At 40.9% G+C, this 18799-nt stretch overlaps 4 protein-coding genes across 18 annotated transcripts in view; 3 read left to right on the forward strand and 1 right to left on the reverse strand.

Moving 5' to 3' along the window:
* The first annotated feature begins 82 nt into the window (after positions 1–82).
* Positions 83–2161, forward strand: LOC128256205 (uncharacterized). Of its 2 annotated transcripts, none has more exons than XM_052986435.1 (3): positions 83–286; positions 340–718; positions 1381–2161. In XM_052986435.1, the coding sequence occupies exons 2-3, from the start codon at positions 364–366 to the stop codon at positions 1986–1988; spliced, it is 963 nt and encodes a 320-aa protein (XP_052842395.1). In that variant the 5' UTR covers positions 83–286; positions 340–363; the 3' UTR covers positions 1989–2161. The 2 variants fall into 2 exon arrangements, with proteins under 2 accessions (XP_052842395.1, XP_052842396.1); XM_052986436.1 differs by having other exon boundaries at positions 351–718.
* A 372-nt stretch (positions 2162–2533) lies between these two features.
* On the forward strand, positions 2534–5731 carry LOC128256220 (uncharacterized). The gene is made up of 5 exons (XM_052986452.1): positions 2534–3345; positions 4008–4096; positions 4152–4326; positions 4393–5577; positions 5638–5731. Exons 1-5 carry the CDS (start codon positions 2539–2541, stop codon positions 5689–5691), a joined length of 2310 nt encoding a protein of 769 aa, XP_052842412.1. The 5' UTR covers positions 2534–2538; the 3' UTR covers positions 5692–5731.
* A 559-nt stretch (positions 5732–6290) lies between these two features.
* On the forward strand, positions 6291–9865 carry LOC128256200 (zinc finger protein 585A). Of its 2 annotated transcripts, none has more exons than XM_052986409.1 (10): positions 6291–7076; positions 7151–7297; positions 7361–7622; positions 7685–7837; positions 7893–8036; positions 8094–8229; positions 8289–8744; positions 8806–8992; positions 9049–9281; positions 9340–9865. In XM_052986409.1, exons 1-10 carry the CDS (start codon positions 6332–6334, stop codon positions 9841–9843), a joined length of 2967 nt encoding a protein of 988 aa, XP_052842369.1. In that variant the 5' UTR covers positions 6291–6331; the 3' UTR covers positions 9844–9865. The 2 variants fall into 2 exon arrangements, with proteins under 2 accessions (XP_052842369.1, XP_052842368.1); XM_052986408.1 differs by having other exon boundaries at positions 6292–7076; positions 7142–7297.
* Positions 9865–18799, reverse strand: part of LOC128256201 (potassium voltage-gated channel subfamily KQT member 1) — a 55107-nt gene continuing 46172 nt past the window's right edge. For 2 of the 13 annotated variants that reach the window (XM_052986414.1, XM_052986410.1), the window contains exons 5-19: positions 18616–18741; positions 18446–18556; positions 17908–18095; positions 17328–17372; positions 15783–15979; positions 13219–13695; positions 12575–12645; positions 12418–12502; positions 11626–11668; positions 11464–11560; positions 11042–11398; positions 10873–10976; positions 10685–10800; positions 10194–10408; positions 9865–10125 (exon numbers count right to left, since the gene is read on the reverse strand). In XM_052986414.1, coding sequence (XP_052842374.1) covers positions 10039–10125; positions 10194–10408; positions 10685–10800; positions 10873–10976; positions 11042–11398; positions 11464–11560; positions 11626–11668; positions 12418–12502; positions 12575–12645; positions 13219–13695; positions 15783–15979; positions 17328–17372; positions 17908–18095; positions 18446–18556; positions 18616–18741 — 2319 coding nt within the window. In that variant the 3' untranslated portion in view covers positions 9865–10038. Of the gene's footprint in view, positions 10126–10193; positions 10409–10684; positions 10801–10872; positions 10977–11041; positions 11399–11463; positions 11561–11625; positions 11669–12417; positions 12503–12574; positions 12703–13218; positions 13696–13977; positions 14071–15782; positions 15980–17327; positions 17373–17907; positions 18096–18445; positions 18557–18615; positions 18742–18799 lie in introns of all 13 variants that reach the window. The other 11 variants (XM_052986412.1, XM_052986424.1, XM_052986415.1 and 8 more) reach the window with 11 other exon arrangements.

Below are 18799 nucleotides of genomic sequence, written 5' to 3' on the forward strand. Positions count from 1 at the left end.
AGTATATAATAAGTTTATATCTTTTTTCGGAGGGGTGATGACCCTATACTGTTGTTATCCAAATCATTAGACAACCAAAATTTATCGATAAAAATGTAATTTGGGTTTTTGGAGAGTTCCCCAAAATTTAGTTTGATGTAAAATCTCATTCAGTTCGATTCTTATTTTGGCTTATTTTCAAAATTTAAAAGTAAATAAGAGTTCTAGAATCGATGGCTGGCATTCAGATCTGCATATCCATCTACCTAACTTTGCTGTGCTTTTAGGTGAGTCTATCAAATTTCTGGTAAGTTATAAGCGTTTATTATTTGGGTCAATGTGACAGCTTTGCAAGTGCAGGGCGATTGTAGAATAGCACAGCATATGGTGGAGGGATCGAATAGGATTTTCACCTATCGCGATGCCAGTGGATCACTACAGTTGCAGCGCAGGGAAATCGTTCCAACCGGCGTCACACTGCTCATGTACTGCAATCCTTCGGACATGGTGGAAACTCAATGCCAGGACAGCGGTCAGTTTTCAGTTCCGCTGCCCATGAGATGTGGCAATCCAATGCAACCGATGACCACCCGGATCCGGGATAGCGATTGCTCGGGAACCTTGTATGCCGTGGGTTATACGATAGACGGAAAGAATCTAGAACTATATCGAACCTGCTTTAATGCCGCCCAGGCCAGGGTTTTGTACTCCCAGAGCGATGTCTACTTTAAGACTTTCTGTGAGTATATCTTGAACTCTGCTTAACTTATAGTAACCCTTTAACACTCTGCCTGAGATATGAACAAACTACGAGTTTTTTAAATTATGAACTAAAATTACCGTCGTCTTTCGATAAAAATCCAACGGACTACTAAATTTTAAATATAATATTGTATCTTTTACACACCATTATATGTAGCTTTCTAAACCCCCAATAGTCCCTAATTTTCCATATCTAATTTTTAAAATCTCAAAATTCATTTAACTACATTAAGCACTGTTAAAAAAAACATAGTAAATCCAAGTATTTCTTACTAAATTTAAATATGATTCGCTTTGAATATTTTAGTTATTTTTAATATAAAAAAAATTTGAATTTTTTTAAAATTGATTTTAACATCTGGAAATTTTATTTAAATTAAAATAATATATTAATATACATGTAATATAATTATAAAGAACTGAAATGTAATATTTTCCACGTTATTTAAAATATTTTAATATTAATTCATGCTGTTAATATGGAACAAGGTTTTGAGTTACGTAGCCAGGTATTTATTTTTACTATCCATTCCATTCTTTTTATCAGTGAATATTAACTGAAATTTAGGAGAGTTATCTTCGGTGTGCGAAAGTATAACCCTTAAGCTACACAAATAAACAATGTCTTATCCCTCATAGTTCCAAGGAGACCGTTTGTGGACTTTGTGACCGATGAGATGTTCAGTCCAAAGGAGGCCGCTGCCTATATGAAGTCCAACATATATTTCGCTTTCAAATGCATTTATGGCGATGACCAGTCCTACTTGCGAAGTGCCAACTCCTTGGTGATCAATCGAGGTCACCTGGTGGCCTCAGCGGACTTCCTGTTCGGTGACCAGATGGGTAGTACCTTTCGCTATCTGAATGTGGTGCCGCAATTCAAGTCGATTAACGATGGTAACTGGGAGAAAATCGAGAGGTGGGTTCGTAGTCAGATCCCGCAGTCGAGTTATTATCGCATCAAGACCGGCGGAATTGGCATTCTGAATTTACCAGATGCCAGAGGAACCATTAAGCCGGCATTCCTCTCCGACTCCAAGATCCCTGTGCCCGAGTGGACCTACAAAGTGGTCAGGGATGCCAGTGGTAATGGGCTGTACGTCTTCCTCACCTATAACAATACCTTCTCGCGGGAGAGGCCACCATGTCTGGAAGTTTGTCATCCGATTAATTGCCCCCTGGGTCTCCCGAATAGCCCTGATGAAGGATTCACCTTCTGTTGCGATCCCAGGCAGTTCCCACTCTGAAAATTGAAGCATTTGTGCATATTTCATTCGAGGACTATGCCAAATTGTCCTGCGTAATAATCGCAGGCTGCATTATTTAGTATTTTTATTTAACAGACGCACACAAGTGGAAAATGGGAAAATCAGTTCCACGGCAAAAAAAAGGGTTTAATAAAATTTTCAGTAAAACTTTACATATTTGAATTTTCTGGGTTGTACATTAAAACCATATTTGTCGATAGAAAAATATTATCAAAATGCGTTGAGTGAGTTAAAAATACTTAGATCATGAAGATGTTTTTTGGATAATATACAAAATATTTATGAGAAAAATATTAAAAAACTAAACACATTCTTTTATATTAAAACAAATTTTTTAAAAATTTTAAACCATTATTTTTATTCTTTAATTGTTTTAATCATGATAATTATTGCTTAGTGAAAGGCACACCAGTACGATTAGCGAACAATTGGAACCGCCTAACGACTTTTTAAATGCCCTCGGAGGAGCCATATAAACACTCGGCACAAAACAATTGTACTCAAGTTCAAAGAAAAACGTCAAGAAGAAATGAGGAAAAGTGCGGAAATCTTTTACCAGGGCCAGAAGTCCTTGTTAAACATCTTCTCGCTGTGGCCACAGGATGAACACTGGTGGAGAATCTTCCACCAGGTGAACTATGTGCATGTGATCTGCTTTTGGGTACTGCTCTTCGATCTGGCCAATCTGACCGACATGTCGGAGGTTGTCAGGGCCATCTTTGTCCTGGCCACCAGTGTGGGACATACGACCAAACTGCTCAGCATTAAGGCCAACAATGTGGCGCTGGAGGAGCTCTTCCACCGGTTGGACGACGAGGATTTCCGGCCAAGAGGCGCTGAAGAGGAGGTGATCTTTGCGGGCGCCTGTGAAAGTAGTCGGAAGCTTAGGGATTTCTATGGCACTCTGTCCGTGGCCGCCTTGTCCATAATTCTTATACCCCAATTCGTTCTGGACTGGTCCCACCTGCCACTGGGCACGTACAATCCCTTTGGCGAGAATCCTGGCTCACCTGGCTACTGGTTCCTGTACTGCTACCAGTGCCTCGCCTTGTCCGTCTCCTGCATCACCAATATAGGCTTCGATTCCCTCTGCTCCTCGCTGTTCATCTTCATAAAGTGCCAGCTGGATATTCTGGCGGTGAGGCTGGACAAGATGGGTCAGCCTCATAGTTCTGGTTACTCCTCCGTTGAACAGCAACTGAAGCAAAACATACGCTATCACATGAACAACGTGGAGTTGACCAAAATAATCGAACGACTTCTCTGCAAGCCGATTTCGGTGCAGATCTTCTGCTCGGTATTGGTTTTGACTGCCAATTTTTATGCTATAGCTTTGGTGAGTACACATAATGGAAGATATCTATAATTATTATAACAGATATCCACATTTAAATAAGTCCTCTATGTAAATCTCGTTTTCCATCTTGTTATCACTTTTTATCAAAAAGATCATCCCAATTTAAAGTTATATTAAGAAGACAATATAAGATAAAGGATCAAATGACAAAACCAACATAATTAAATATTTAAATTACAAAGCTTTTTCGAATTTGTAGTATAAAATACAAAATTTTGTCTGAACTTCCAAACAAGCAAACATAGACAAGCTTTAAGGGTTAATACCAAAGATTAATGTCAAAGATTTGTTTTCTTTTTTTAATAACTGTCATTTCTAGCGTCTTAATTTGTATAAAACTTATTTATATTATATGCTCTAGACACTGCTTCAGTTAGTTTTAAATTAATTTAATATTATTTTTCTTTGAAACTATGATTGATTTAGCGTTTATAGTCAATTCTTAAGAGGCGTTCTTTAAAGTTTTAACTAGTTATAATTAAAATTGCATTTATAAGCACTTTTATTTCTAAATGTCGACCTGCAGTTTCTATTAGGGATTTGCATTTGGCTTTCCTTCTTTACAACTAAGGTTTACAAAAAAAAAAATACAATTATATTTTAGTTAGTCTAATTTTTGTGTTGTTCAATTATAAATTTAGTTGTCTGATCAGAAGTTGGCGCTCTTTAAGTATATCACCTATCAGGCGTGCATGCTGAGTCAGATCTTCATATTGTGCTACTTTGCCGGGTGCGTGAGGACATCTTAGAAGTTTACTGCAGGTTGCTGATTACTCTTTCAACAGTGAGGTCACCCAGCGCAGCTTGGAGCTGCCCCATGAGCTCTACAAGACCTCTTGGGTGGACTGGAGTCGCCCCAACCGAAGGATTGTGCTGCTCTTTATGCAACGCCTGCACTCCACTCTGCGGATAAGGACCCTAAATCCCAGCCTGGGCTTTGATTTAATGCTTTTCAGCTCGGTGGGTTGTTCTCTTAGGTCAACCATTTTGCGCACTGTAGCCAATTTCCATAATTAGCCTTATTAGCCGAATGAGTTATTGGCCTATAAAAGCGTTTCCGCAAGCGATTTTATGGTCAAAGTGAAAATCGTCAGCATGTATCAGGATCAAGTGACAACGAAGGACTTCTACAAGTACCAGGTGTGGTACTTTCAGATCCTCGGAGTCTGGAGGCTTCCCATTTGGGCCACGAACCAACAGCGCCGCTGTCATTACCTTCGGTTTGTCTTCATCCTGGTCATCCTCTGCATCATGCTGCTGCTCTTCGCCTTGGCGCTGATAAATAGAATTTCCGAAGTGCGGGAGATCATGAAAGTGTTCTTCATGTTCGCCACCGAGATATCCTGCATGGCTAAGCTATTGCACCTGAAGGTGCAGAGCGAAAAACTCGCTGGTCTCGTCGAGATGATGCTGTCCTCAAAGTTGGCCGTTAAAAGTGAACAGGAAAGGCGGATTTTGGAATCGGCCAGAGTGGCGGTCGTCCACATGAGGAACTTTTATGGCACCATGTCCCTTGGAACGGCCTCGTTGATCCTCATGGTTCCCTGTTTCGACAACTACGAGGAGCTACCACTGGCCATGTTCGAGGTGTGCAACATCCAGGGAAAGATCTGCTATTGGCTGCAGTTCATCTTTCACTCCATGTGCCTTCTGTCAACTTGTGTCCTCAACATTACCTACGACTCGGGGGCCTTCTCCCTGCTCTGCTTTTTGAAGGCGCAGCTCCAGATGTTGGTCATAAGATTGGAGAAGTTGGGCCCTGTGGTTGATCCTCGGGACAATAACAGGATTGCCAAGGAGTTGCGCGAATGTGCTGCCTACTACAACCACATTGTGCAGTTCAAGGACCTGGTGGAACTGTTCATAAAAGCACCAGGATCCGTGCAAATCATGTGCTCAGTGCTCGTGCTGGTATCCAACCTGTATGACATGTCCACCATGTCGATTGCCAATGGCGATGCCATCTTCATGGCCAAGACCTGTATTTACCAACTGGTCATGCTCTGGCAGATCTTCATCGTTTGCTACGCCTCCAACGAGGTGACTGTCCAAAGTTCCAGACTGTGTCACAGCATCTACAGCTCCCAGTGGACAGGATGGAACAGGTCGAACCGGCGGATTGTCCTGCTCATGATGCAGCGCTTCAACTCACCGATACTCCTGCACACCTTGAATCCCACCTTTATTTTCAGCTTGGAGGCCTTCGGTTCTGTAGGCCATCCGAAATGTTCTTATCTATGTAGTATATTTAATTGAGCCTTGTTTTTCCAGATTGTAAACTGCTCCTACAGCTATTTCGCTCTGCTCAAGCGGGTCAATAGTTAGATTTCAAACTGTAAAAGGAGGATAGCACCCAAGTACTTAGGTAGTTTTTGCCATATAAGACCAGAACTTTTCAGATTTAAACTCTTCTTTTATCTTCTTACAGCGGAGTAGCAACACTGGGGATATACAGATTCAGGACTTACGACATTGGGTTGATTCGCGGTCAGAAGTGCAACAAGATATTGAAATACCTTACACGATGCCTAGATATATATAAATTATGGGTACACCTTATTGTGGAAATTTTATTTTAATGAATATTATTGTGTTTGTCTTAAAAATATCACTTTATTTGTTATAAACATAAAATAAAGTCTTTGCACCACGTGTTAAAACTAGTTATTAATCCATCTCTTTGAGTTTCTTTGACAGTTTAAATAATGTGTGTTATTTCTTTTTTATTTATTATTATAGCTTTTAAAATAAACTAACTTGTTTACAGAGTACTTAATTCATAAAGTTTTTATTTTGGTTTGGTTTGGTTTTACTTTTATAACGGTTACATTTTCAAAATTGTGTTATACGGTCACTCTGGCAGCGAGAAAAAAAATACCAGACTGGCGGCGGGAACCAAAACAGAGTGCAAAAACCACCTAAAAATGTCCTAACGCCTGAAATTCGCTGACGGACAAAGATTAAGATGTCGGAAAACGCGAAAAACGATAGCTGTCTGCATTGCTCCGTATTCAGTACGAAATACCAGTACCAGGAGATATTCGATGAGTTCGGAATCGAGCTGGGTCTCCAATCGCTGCTGGCCAAGCACTACCAGATTGATGTGACACCCGATCCCCAGAAAAAGCAGCTCCTGTGCGAGGTGTGCGTCAACAATATCATCCGCCTGTTCGACATCGATGAATTGCAGCGGGAAAGGGATGCAAATGCAGCCAAGGACGAGGTGCTGCAGGCTGAGGTGCTGCCCAAGCAGGAGGAGCCTATCATCATCACCAAGGTCGAGGCACCGCCACCAGCTGCGAAGCCTGCGAAGCACCCAACGCCCCCAAAGCCTCTGGCCAAGATTCTGCGTCCTGTGCCCATTACTCCCACCCGGGAACCAAGTGCCCGGATCAACAAAGGAATTCCAGCGCCCCAGCTATCGCCTGGTGCATCTAAGCCGCCGGCCCGAGCCCAGGATCCTCCCCAGGAAGCTTCTCCGCTGAAAATTGAAGCAGTGCCGGCTCCAAAAGATGCAGACCAGGAGCAGATAAGTGTCCTGATACAAAACATCCTCGACGAAGATGAAACAGTTGCTGAGGAGGTGGTCAGTGAAGCTAACCACATCGCCAAGGAATCGGAAACCACAGCCGAAATGGTTCTGCTGAACCACGAATCCGAGGCTGAGCCTGTTCTGGACGAGGAGGATGTATACATATACGAGCATGAAGGTTGGTTAACCATTGCATTTCTATACCAAAAACATAAGCTTCAAAATCAAAATGCATATTTTCAGATATTCTAGATCCAGACTTGGAAGATGTGAAGGTTAAGCCTGCGGTTCGTCCATCCAGATTAGTAGTTCAAGCCGAGGAAAGCCAAAGCGATGGCGATATCGACGAGGGTGAGGCCAGCAATGTGGTTCTCTTTAACTTTGTTGACATCAAAGAAAGTGGGTATATAGCATCTGTAAAATCAAAACTCATATATATAAGCCAAAATCTCTCCCTTTCAGAGGATGAAATAAATGACATTTCGGAGTACTTGGCCACGGTGGTAAAGACCAGCTTTGAGAAACTGGCATTTGAGTGGTGCACAGTGTGCAAGCACTGCTCCCTGAAGTGTCCCACATTTGAGAGTCTTTTCAGTCACATTGTTAAGGCCCACAGAACGCGGAGAGATGTCTACCAGTGTCCCATTGAAGGCTGCAGCAAGGAGCTAAAGGGTCGCCAGTTCCTGGCAATGCATTTGGTTCTTTTGCATGCTCCCGTGGCTGAGTAACTATTACAGCTCTTCAAAACCTTGTTTACCTTTACTAACCATAGCTTTTGTTAATTAGGATTCCCATTTATGGCAGCTGCCCGGAATGTAAAATGACCTTCTCCAACATTTTGCAGTACAACAAGCACTCTTGTGCCCATGTCATTAAAAAGAAACGCGGTGTCCGCTCGTTTTGTGAAATGTGCTCTCTGGAGTTTCCATCCTGGAAGCGGTAAGTCGACTTAGCTAAGTTTATGCTAATACCCACAACATAATTTCCCTTACAGTTTCAGTTTCCACAACCAATTCCACCTGGAGAAACATAGACCTCGCGCTTGTTTCGTCTGCGACTTTGCCAGCACCAATATCGATGAGCTGTTCCAGCATTTAAATTACGCCCATGAGCCTGTGGGCACCTTATTTTGCGACCTGTAAGTGTCCTGCATTTCTCTATGATTATACTTATTTAAATCTGTTATTTCTTTTAGTTGCGACCGCACTTTCCGGGACCCTGCCGTTTTCATGGAGCACAACAAGTCGCATGCCAATGTGAGCAGCACAACCTATTCCTGCGGCGAATGCATGGCAAACTTTGAGTCCCGGGGGCGATTGAATGGGCATATGGTTAGATTCTCTTTGACATTGAAATTTAAAGCAGTAACTAATTGGATTCTATATTTCAGAGAGCCAGGCATGGCAGCGTGGTAAGCTGTGAGCTCTGCTCACGCGAGTTCGCCACCGAAGCCACCTACAATATTCACATGAAGAAACATCTGATCATCGAGCGGGATGTGCACGTGTGCGGAAAATGTGGCCTGGTGAGCGACAGCCGCGAAACACTACTTGCCCATGTGGATTCCCTGAAGTCAGCCTGTTTTGGCTCTAAGATATACATGGAACTGCTCCGTGATGCCTACGTCTGCGAGTACTGCTCCTCGTACTTCAAGGAAAAGGCCCATCTGCAAGCCCATCGAGAGTCGGGAGTTCATAAGGACGGATTGTACTGGTGCCAGCCCTGCGGCAAGGAATTTCCGCACATGAAACTGTACCGCCATCACCTGCGCAACTATCAGCAGCTGCGCTCGGACTCGACGCATCGCAAGCTTGAGATTTGTGTATTTTATATGTGCGATCAGGAGGTGAGAATTGCAGCGATTGGGCAACATAAATTGGAAATCAAAAGTATCACTTTCATTACAGAACTGTTCGGAGGCCTATGCGAATTGGAACTCCTTGTACACACACAAGCGACGCACTCACGAATCTTCGAACAAGCAGGCGGAGAAGTCCTCCAAGAGCACCCAAGAGTGGATTTGTCAGTTCTGTTCAAAGGAGTGCCGCTCGAAGATGTCCTTGTCTGTTCATGTGGCCAGGAGCCACAATAATGGTGAGAGTGAAGCCGTATAACATATTCTTCCTTAGTTTAATCAAAAAACTTTTTAGACAACGTGTCTTGTCCCTTGTGCAATGCCTCGTACAAAAGCCAGGATGCGCTGGCCAAGCACCATGCCTATTGGCACGAGCCCATCGAGTGCCCTCAATGTTTCAAGATCGTTAAAAATCGTCGGAACTATGATACTCATGTAAACGTGGTTCATTCGAACAAGAAGCGGTACTCCTGCAGCATCTGTAATAAAGGTTTCTATCACAGAAGTGAAATGGAGGCGCATCAGAAGGTGAATATTGTTGCCTTTTCAGAATCATCTGTCTAAATTATCCATCCGTTTTCGTTAGCTCCATGGTCAGTCTTACAGCTGCGAGCATTGCAGCTTCACCACCAGGAATAAGAAATCCCTATCAGTTCACATCCTGGGTCAGCATTACAAGCGCTTCGCCTTTGAGTGCAAGGTGTGCAAGAAGAGGTTTGGACGCCGACAGGGCTTGAGTACGCACATGCAGCGGGCTCATGGGTCCAAGTACATGTGTCGTGACTACTTTGAGGGCGGCTGTGGACGCACTTTTGTAAACAGTTCCCAGCTGAATGTGCATGTGCGAAAGGTACACAAGGGAGTCATCTTCCTCCAGGAGGACCTCGTCGAAGAGGATGAATATGTCAGCGACGGCCCGTCCACATCCAAGAAGCGCTGCATTCGTATCAACGAAGATAATATTGAGTTTATAGAAGACGAAGATGAAGGAGATGATGGAGAAGATCAGGATGGCATTGGATTGGAGGAAGTTGACGAGGATGGGAACGAATATATCGACGAGGAACCAGATCAAGACCCCAAGCATTGAGGCAGACACTTTCTGTTTAAGTAAGATTTGTTGCTAAAGCAGATTTATTTGATTTGATTTTTAATTGTTTGCTACCAATTAGTTTGAACACAAATGATGTCCAAAAATGACATTAATATGTATTCCATAGTTTATAATACACTGTTCTAATGATAATGTAATAGCTACGTTTAGGCTAACTTCAATTGCAATTAACTAGCCAGAGTCTGGCGGAAGCAAATTTGATTTATTAAGCGTTGTAGTTTGGTCATTTAATTGCTGAAGATTGTGTGCGGAGCTTACCTGCAATTGAAAGTTAAGTTTTTGATTAAAAGACGTCAAGGAAATGGTAGAGATGCTCTCTAACTTACTGGGCTAATTGGTGTTATAACAATGGCGGTGCGCGTGGCACACTGCAGCAATGCCGTGTCCTCAGTGGACTCATCACAGTCGCCATCGGCATCCGCGTCCACATCCACTTCCACCCCAATATCACTGTCGATCTCCCAAGAGGGGAAATGATCCATTTCGCCCTCACAGTTGAGATCCTCCTCCTCGAAGTCCTCGTACTCATCGATTAGTATAACTGAAGGAGGGATTTTAAAATGACAAATTTAAAGTTGCATTAGGAGTGCTTTTAACTTTAATTTTGTTAATAAGTAAAAACTACACTTTTAGCAACCATATTGGTTACAAGTTATAACTTAAGCAAACTAATGGCAATCAAAAAGCCAACTCATAAAAAAAGACAAATTAAAACATTTTAAGATTTTATTATAATTTTACTTTCTTCCTAAATGTAAATATTTTTCTAATAGCCTAATTTGGTTTGCCTAAACTAAGAGTAAATTTATTTAATTACTTGAACTATCTGGCGGCGTTGGCTTTGCACTGCTGTCCAGGGACTCAGCTCCCTCATCGGGTATGTTGATGCGTTGCTCCTGCTTGCTATACGGCTCCGATGTGGATCTATGTAGGCTGTAAAATTGTAAATTTATATACTTATTAACTTCCGTACAACTAGGTTTTAAAACAAGCAACGAAACGCACCTTAACGTAACACGTTTTTTGGTTCTATTCTCTAATTCAGTCATAAAAACATCATTGTGCTGCTGCTTCTCAGACCCCAGCTGATATGAGTTAAGCACGGAAGACTGGAAATGCGAGTTGTACATATGTTTAAGATAGTTATATTTGAAATCGGTTAAGCTAGGAACACCTTTGTGTTGGTCGCTGTATGCTGCATGTGCGGCGGCATGGGGGTTTGTGTGGCGATCGCATCCGTTGTCGTGGTGGCCGTTTGCGTGGCCGTCAGGGATCGCAGCTCGGAGCCATCGGTCACCGAGGAATCCAGCAGGGATTCGGAGGGTGTCACCTGCTCCGGATGCACACTGAGCGCCGCCGTCCGTTTCCACACATCGATCATCGCCAGGTTGTGGGCGTGGTGCAGGGGCTTGTGGCTAGGGCTAATGGAATGTATTTTGGGCTTGGCTGGCAGCGGAAGAGCCAGGAATCTATCACGATCCTCCATGTACGCCTTGATCAGCACGTCCAGCTTCTCTTCGATATCAGCGACCTGGTTAGGAATTTTAGGAAAAGAATTTTATCATATTTATATTACTTTGTTCAACTATAGCTCACCTGTCGCTCGACTTTAACCACGCGGGAGGCTAAGCTTATTTTGGATGCATACACATCCTTGGCCTTGGAGCCTTGTTTGCCCAGGATTTGATCCAAGCTGGGGATTGGTTTTAAGTTTGTTAATATAGGTAAAATTGGGCGTTATTTTGTTTGATTTCTCACCGCAAATGTAGCATTTTAACGCGACCCAACAAGTCAACGTGGCCTTAAATAGAAAAAATAAATTATTGTTACATGGATACCCAAACTTAGATCAACATTTAAAACAAATTTCTTAAAACCACTAGAAATTGACACCAATATTGGAGGAACTGTAAACATTTAATGTATAGAATATATTAAACCATTAATTTTCATTATTTAAAAAAAAAAACAAAAACGCATCTTAACGAGGTATGAAAGTCACACCTTCAACATAAAGATATACCTACAATTTTTTGTACTTTTATATAAGGGGGTATTCTGGTCGGTTTTTTCTTTGCATATTTTGAAAGTTTTTTTTTTTCAGAATTCTAACTATTTTTGGAGACACAGCCAATTTTGTGACGTGGCGTCCCAGCGATTAGAATTGAATTCTTGAAATAACTTTTTATTGAGGTGGTTGCATGATAGTTTTAAATCTACTGATCCGATTCCTTTGAAATTTTATATATGTACATCTTGTTTGTACAAATTTTTATCGCGTATGCCTTGTATTTAAAAAAAAATTAAAATTTTAAGTAATTTTAAAAAATTCAAAAAAAGGTCGAAAAGCGGACGTCATTTTGTTATTTTTATTTATTTTTTTTTTATGTGGTCATAGCAACATATTCTTTAATGAATAATTTGTTTAAGTTTTTGTTTGAGATATCTCAAGGGTTGCAATCATGTGTACCAGAAATAATTATTAATTAATCCACTGGGTTCAAAAAAAATTGTAATTTGCACTAATTGTGGTATTTCGTTTACACTTACCGGCCGCATATTGCTCCATAACATCCTTGACGTCGTAGGGCTTCAATGCCTCCTTGAATTTTCGTCGCGCCACAAAGTACTTAAGCTGATGGAGAAACAAGCACAATTATGTTACCGATCGACATCCCAATTCTACAGTGTATCTGTGGATCCTCACCTTGCGTATAAACCTGATGGCGGTCTTGTGCCGATTGGTTAGCTGCGTGCAGCGCGGCTCGTCCTCCTCATCTGCGGGCAATTTGTGAATCAGAGAGATTGACTTGTGCGTTAGGTTTTGGTTGCTAGCTTCGCTTGTTGGTTATTGGATGTTTTTTTTTTTTTTTTTTTTTTTTTTTTTTTGTTTTGGATATGGTTAATCAAGTCAACGTCAACGCAAATATACAACAACACATACAAAAGTACCGTTACACACACATATGGAACAATTAGTAAATACACATGGATTATCATTAATACATATATGTATATATATAGAGATAGAGAGCTTAGTTAGTTGGGTAGTAAGTTAGTTAGTTAGTAAGTTGGTAAATGCGAGGAACGAAGGATCCTCCAGCCCAGAGATACTGAAGCAAGCGTTGTGGTGTGCGGTGTCGCTGTGTGATGGAGGGGTGTGGATTTCAGGTGTTGGATTGTCGTGGGATGGAACCAAATCACCTACATCTACAAATCAAAGGGGCAACGGATGGGGATACGAATACTCTATTGTGGATGTGGTGGGGTGTTGGGGTGGTGGACAGCATGCAACCCTAGCGCAGGCGGAGGAGATACATTTGGTGATGCGTTTCTCTGGCTAGCACGCACTTGCCACGTCGCCAGCTGGATTGGTGGAGGTGCAGTTGGAGATGGTGGTGGCGTTGAATCCGGTTTCCAGAAATTGCGATGCAGCCGCAAAAAAGCGACCCGTACGTCCACTGCCCGGACTGGGATTCGGACTGCAACTAGGACTGCCCGGCAGCGGCAAGTTGTTGCTCCGCTGGCAAGTGTCCTTCGCGGACTCCTCCTCCTCCTCCTCCTCCTCCCGGCCAGCTTCCAAATCACGATCGTTGGCCGGAGCCACCCTTTGACTGCGCAGCGAAAGCGTTGAGCCCCAGAAGTTGCCATGCAGAAAGCCGTAGAGCACCACCGGAATGGTAAGGTTTCTCCTGGAACCACCAACCTTGGCCTGCTCCTCAGCCTGATCCCGATTCCGATCCTGATCCCCATTCCGATCAGAAAACTGGGTGAGGGAGCCGGCACTCGAACTGAGCTTGCAGTTGGCCAGCGATGCGGGCTGGCTGGCTATTGGTTTGGTTAAGTTAAGTTCTGGATTATAGGACCCATTGGGACGGAAGGGGGGAGCAGTCGTGTTAGGCAACCAACCAACAAACAACATCAATTCAAAGTTCAATCAATCTTATCTCTGGGATGCATTGGATTCACAACATTGACACAACCACAACACTCAAATACAATATAGTGTGATATAGTAATCATATTTTTTTCTTTGTTTTGTTTTTTTTTTTTTTTTTTTTTTGGATATTCGTATTGTAGGACCTGGGGGAGAGGACCTTGTAGACTTACCGTCTGAATTTTTAATATTTTTTAAGCAAGTGGTTTCAGCAACTGAATCTTCGCTGAAACTTGGATTCATGGATTTGCCGTTTTGTACTACCTCTGCAAAATTTCAAATCAAATCAAACGTTAAACTCGACAATCAAAACTCCACTCATTGCGAATCGGAGCAGCGTTTCTGTAACTGTAACTGGAATCGGATGGTTGCCAATATATATCTGCGATTCGAGAGACACGGTACGGTACACACTCTATATATGGGTCGTACAATATTGGAACATTCAACACGGTTGCGAGAACAAATCAAAAGTAATGCGCCACAAGTGAGAAATCAAATCATCCAACTTCTAGGAACAACAACAAAAATGTAATTTTCTTTTCGTGATCAGATGGTTCTTTTTAAGGTTTGTTTAGTTTGTTTGTTGGTAAATTCAAGAAATATTTCGGAATGAACACTTTTAATGGGCTTATGGTTATTTTTTGGGAACATCACTTTGGCTTTAAATTGTGTATGCCCTATATAAGAAATTCGTAAGTAAAAGCATTAAAAAAACGTACACCAGGTTTTTTTATGGTAGAGCCTTAAAATTAATTTTTGATTAAGAGATTTTATTTTATTGTTAAAGTTATGAGTGTGTTAATTTTTGTTTTTTAATATAAATATTAATATTAATTTTCTTCATAGTTATTTTCTTGACTTTTAAATTAAATAATTTACTCAATATCCAGTATTGTTTGAACATTTCAATATTAGGTAATCTTTTGCAAATAACAGCTATGACTTAATCTCTGTTTAATTAATGTTAATGTTTGGCAACGCCAAAACATTTGTAATGGACTTGCAAAGACATCAATAGAACTGCAATATTTCGATTAATATCACATCGAAGCTGACTGGAATGGTTTATTTTTCTATTAATGACTGGTTTATTGACAATTAGTTAAAATGAAATTTATTACAGAACGCTGCATGCATAACAAAGTAAACTGAAGAAAGCAAATTCCCTTGAAGTAATATGGAATTAAACATTTTTCTTTTATGTTGGGCCACACTAAATGTATTCCAATTTAATTTGTTTAATTTTCATGTCAGCTCTTTATTTTGAAGTGCGATTTGTCTTGTTGAAAATTTTTTTGGAACTGTGTAAATAGCAAACTAAATCTTTGCCTTGTGTTATTATTTGTTCAAAAATAAAGTTGGAAATAACTACATGCTTGAGCCAAACGGTGCGTTTCGTTACTTTAAGGCAACATTTTTTTCTGCACAATATAGATGTTAAATTATTTTACTATGCAAGTATAACAAATTTAAGTGTTATATTAGGAACATCACAGTTAGATTTTATTTCAGTTTAGTTACCAAGGTTAGAATTTTATTGATGCTTTTAACCAAAAATTAAAAAAAAAAGAAAGTTCAGATAAAGTTAATTTAAGAACTAAGTTAAAAAAGTTACTAATTATTATCAAATGTAGTAAGTTTATTAGCGTTACGATTGGTTAAATTTTTGTTTTTGGTTATGATTCGAAGACCCAATTGTTTGTTTGGGGTATTAGTAAATCTAGATGGAATGGAAAAAACATTTTTAAGAATGGCAAAGGAAACCTCTGGTTAGTTAATTTCGCGAAAAACAAGTCAGACATATTTTTAAAACCGGCCTTATGGTCACGAAACGCACTTCAATACCCTCAAAAGCTGTGTGTGTGTGTATTTGTGCATGTGGGCTGTGTGCAAACAGAAATTCGCAATGGAATGGAAATGGGGAACATAAACGGAAATCGGAAGGAGCTGCCCGATCGATGGCCCACCAACTTACCCAGGTTCTCCACGGACGCATTGATGTCCCGGATGGTGCGGGTGTACCGCGTGGAGGCCCTCGACGAGCCCGGCGGCTTGGACACTCCGCTGCCGTCGCCTCCGCCCGGAGTCTGGATCGTTTGGCTCTTGTGCCGCCGGATGGTGGGCAGCCGGGCCACGAAGGACGTGTTGTGCTTAAAGCTGGAGGACGCCCGTCTGCAGCGGAGGGGGTGCAAAAAAAATATATCTCAGTTGACACTCAAATACTAACGTAACTTATCATATAGTTGTTTTTTATAGTAAAGAGATAGGTTATCTGGCAAATATAGTTAACAGGATACGACTGTGGTTCAAAGTTAAGGTGTGTAGGTGTAGGCTGTGTGTGTGTTTTCGTGTAATTGCGCATACATACATTGACGTGTGAGGATAAAAACATTTAAAGTTAGCATTTTGGTGCTAAGACAACATTGAATTAATTAATTCCAACATTTACAAGTTATAAATGAGGTGCCACACAGTCGAGCATTTCCGACTAATTGCCCGTAACTCAAAGTAAAAAGCATCGCTATTATTGCTTTGTTAACTGGATGTAATAGAGATATTAATTATTTACCTAAAAATACTGCTGAATTTTAACTTGCTTGCTATGATATACCATTTCAAAGTTGTTATAATTGTTCTTATCTTTGCCAGTTTTTTGTTAAACAAAGTCATGATAACCAGTCTGTAGGGCAAAAAATTAGTTGGCCCTAAAAAAATAATTTATTGTTCCAAAAATTGAGTGGTTAGACATTTTCAACCCCTAAAATAAATCATTTATTGTTACCATTAGTATCAAGCTTTTTAAGAACTATTATTTTCCATTGTTAATTTGTTACAATTTCAAATAAAAAAATTCAATCGGACATTCCAAATGAATTTAAAAGGGCGATGCTCTGATCTTTGAAAAACGGGACCATGGGAAACCAGGCGTCGAGGTGCTAGGGACAAAAATCGTAAAAAGTTCTGGAAGGAGTGAGTGGGTGGATAGTGTCTTCATTTGGAATGGATTAAGGGGGTAAAAGGAGCGAAAGAGAGAGACAGAGAGAAAGAATCGAATAAAAAGCTTTTCACTCATTTTGCATCATTGAACTCACGTGTTAATTATAGATTATACACACATTTATATGCATTTTTATGAAGTTTTTTTTTTGGGCGCGGGGCAGCAGAACACACAAAATGAGAATCAATTCGTATCACATTGATTAATAGTACCTCGGTCATTGGGGAAAGTATCAAAAATTTAGCAATGAATTCTTTCGAATGCAGCAGAAGACAAAGATGGAAAGACCAGGCGATAGAGCGAGAGCGTCAGATAGAGAGCGATAGAGATAGAGAGACTGGTGCTGATGGTAGAAAAGCTGCGAATTAACTTGATTCGATTTAGATGTGGGAGCCATGTCTACGGATGTGGGTGCTATTTAGGGGGCTGATGAACACCGCCCGTACAGAATGATTGGCAGATTGCTTTGATTCTTGCTTGGCTTGATTTTGATTGCTTTTTGTTATGGTTATCAAGTTTTACCTATATTCAGTTATGTTTTTTAATAATCGCTCCCAGTTTTCAGAACTGAAAATGTTTACAAAAATTATATTATCTATGGGGTTAAGTAAATTATATAGAACATAAGTTGTTAATCGGGTGGAGAGAAGAAAGACGAATAGAAAGATTGCCGGGTAGATATAGTTGATCGGGCTACACTCTAGACATATGATACATATATCTCTAGCTCTACCTATGTTCAGTGTTTAGGGTTGTGATCTTGTTCTATACATATTAGGGAATTTTTAAAATTTTCAATTTCATGCTCTGAGCGGCACATGCCAATTTACCAAATTCAGCGCCCTTCTATGCGCTTCTCACAATTTATAGCTGCCCAGCTCATGAAGACATTTTCAAATTTTTTCTTGGGTTATACACATCAATGCCGATTGTGTTTGTGTGAGTGTGCGAGTGTTTGTGACTGTGTGAGTGTCTTTTCGTTTTTTTGTACAATAGTCGTTGAACTTCTTCTCTGCAATATATCCCCAAAAAATGTTTCTTCAGTTTCATACAAATGTCCCGCCCAATGGAGTGTCAGTGTCGAATTAAAGGCGATACTTACGAAGCCGGCGGACTGGGCAAGGCCACTCGATGGATATTCCACGTGGCCACCGACACGGAATGCTCGTCGGCCGCATAGCATCGCCACACGGCCTGGATGAGAGTGGCCGCCGGCTGGCGACGCCGGATCATGTGCTTCTGCCGCTGCTGCTGCTGCACCTTCAGGGCGAATCCACTGCCCAAGATGCCCTAGAAAATCAGAGGTGGTTTTGTATGAAGATACTTGTATGAACATCACCACGACAATTGGCTCATTAGTATAAGTATACGTAAGTAGGAATATTAGACAGAGCTGCGCCACTAATGGTATTCGTCCTTAAAAAAAAAAGTATTAAATTACTTAAGATTGTCTAAGGAAAGTGATAATAGTAAAATTTAGAAAACTAATTAACATTAAAGATTAATGCTAACAAGTGTTACGTTTCAATACCATTGAAAAAATACGTGCTAATGGAAAAGAGCCATTCCAAAATTGGAATTTAAATATGTTTAAAATAAGGAGAAAATTCAAACTGGATTCTTATTCTTAAAGGACTTACCGCAGGCAGAGCGAAGAAGGAGATTCCTAGAAGAGCACAACAGGAGGCAATGAGCTTGCCCTGCCATGTGATCGGCACCATATCTCCATAGCCCACTGTGCAGAGTGTTATCTGTAATCGCGAATAGAGTGTCAACACTTGGGAGATATACTTGAATCTCTAGCACTTACCACACCCCACCAGAGTGCCTGGGCAAAATTGCTGAACTTGTCATTGACGTCCTTCTCCCACATGTAGACCAGGAATGATGCAAAGATTAGACCTAAGAACCCTATATACATGGTTGTGATCAGCTCCTAAATTAAAAAAATATAATACAAAATTGTGTAAAATATCTTTAAATTAACATTTGTT

This window comes from Drosophila gunungcola (assembly GCF_025200985.1).
Source record: "Drosophila gunungcola strain Sukarami chromosome 2R unlocalized genomic scaffold, Dgunungcola_SK_2 000013F, whole genome shotgun sequence".
Taxonomy (NCBI): domain Eukaryota; kingdom Metazoa; phylum Arthropoda; class Insecta; order Diptera; family Drosophilidae; genus Drosophila; species Drosophila gunungcola.

Excerpts from the sequence above, each read along its gene's own strand:
- LOC128256205 (XM_052986435.1), top strand. The coding sequence starts at position 364 with ATGGTGGAGGGATCGAATAGGATTTTCACCTATCGCGATGCCAGTGGA. Across the intron at positions 719-1,380 it reads TGTCTACTTTAAGACTTTCT|TTCCAAGGAGACCGTTTGTG; the intron begins GTGAGTATATCT and ends TATCCCTCATAG.
- LOC128256220 (XM_052986452.1), top strand. The coding sequence starts at position 2,539 with ATGAGGAAAAGTGCGGAAATCTTTTACCAGGGCCAGAAGTCCTTGTTA. Across the intron at positions 4,327-4,392 it reads ATTTAATGCTTTTCAGCTCG|CCGAATGAGTTATTGGCCTA; the intron begins GTGGGTTGTTCT and ends TAGCCTTATTAG. Across the intron at positions 5,578-5,637 it reads GCTTGGAGGCCTTCGGTTCT|ATTGTAAACTGCTCCTACAG; the intron begins GTAGGCCATCCG and ends TTGTTTTTCCAG.
- LOC128256200 (XM_052986408.1), top strand. The coding sequence starts at position 6,332 with ATGTCGGAAAACGCGAAAAACGATAGCTGTCTGCATTGCTCCGTATTC. Across the intron at positions 7,623-7,684 it reads TTGCATGCTCCCGTGGCTGA|GATTCCCATTTATGGCAGCT; the intron begins GTAACTATTACA and ends TTTGTTAATTAG. Across the intron at positions 9,282-9,339 it reads AAATGGAGGCGCATCAGAAG|CTCCATGGTCAGTCTTACAG; the intron begins GTGAATATTGTT and ends CGTTTTCGTTAG.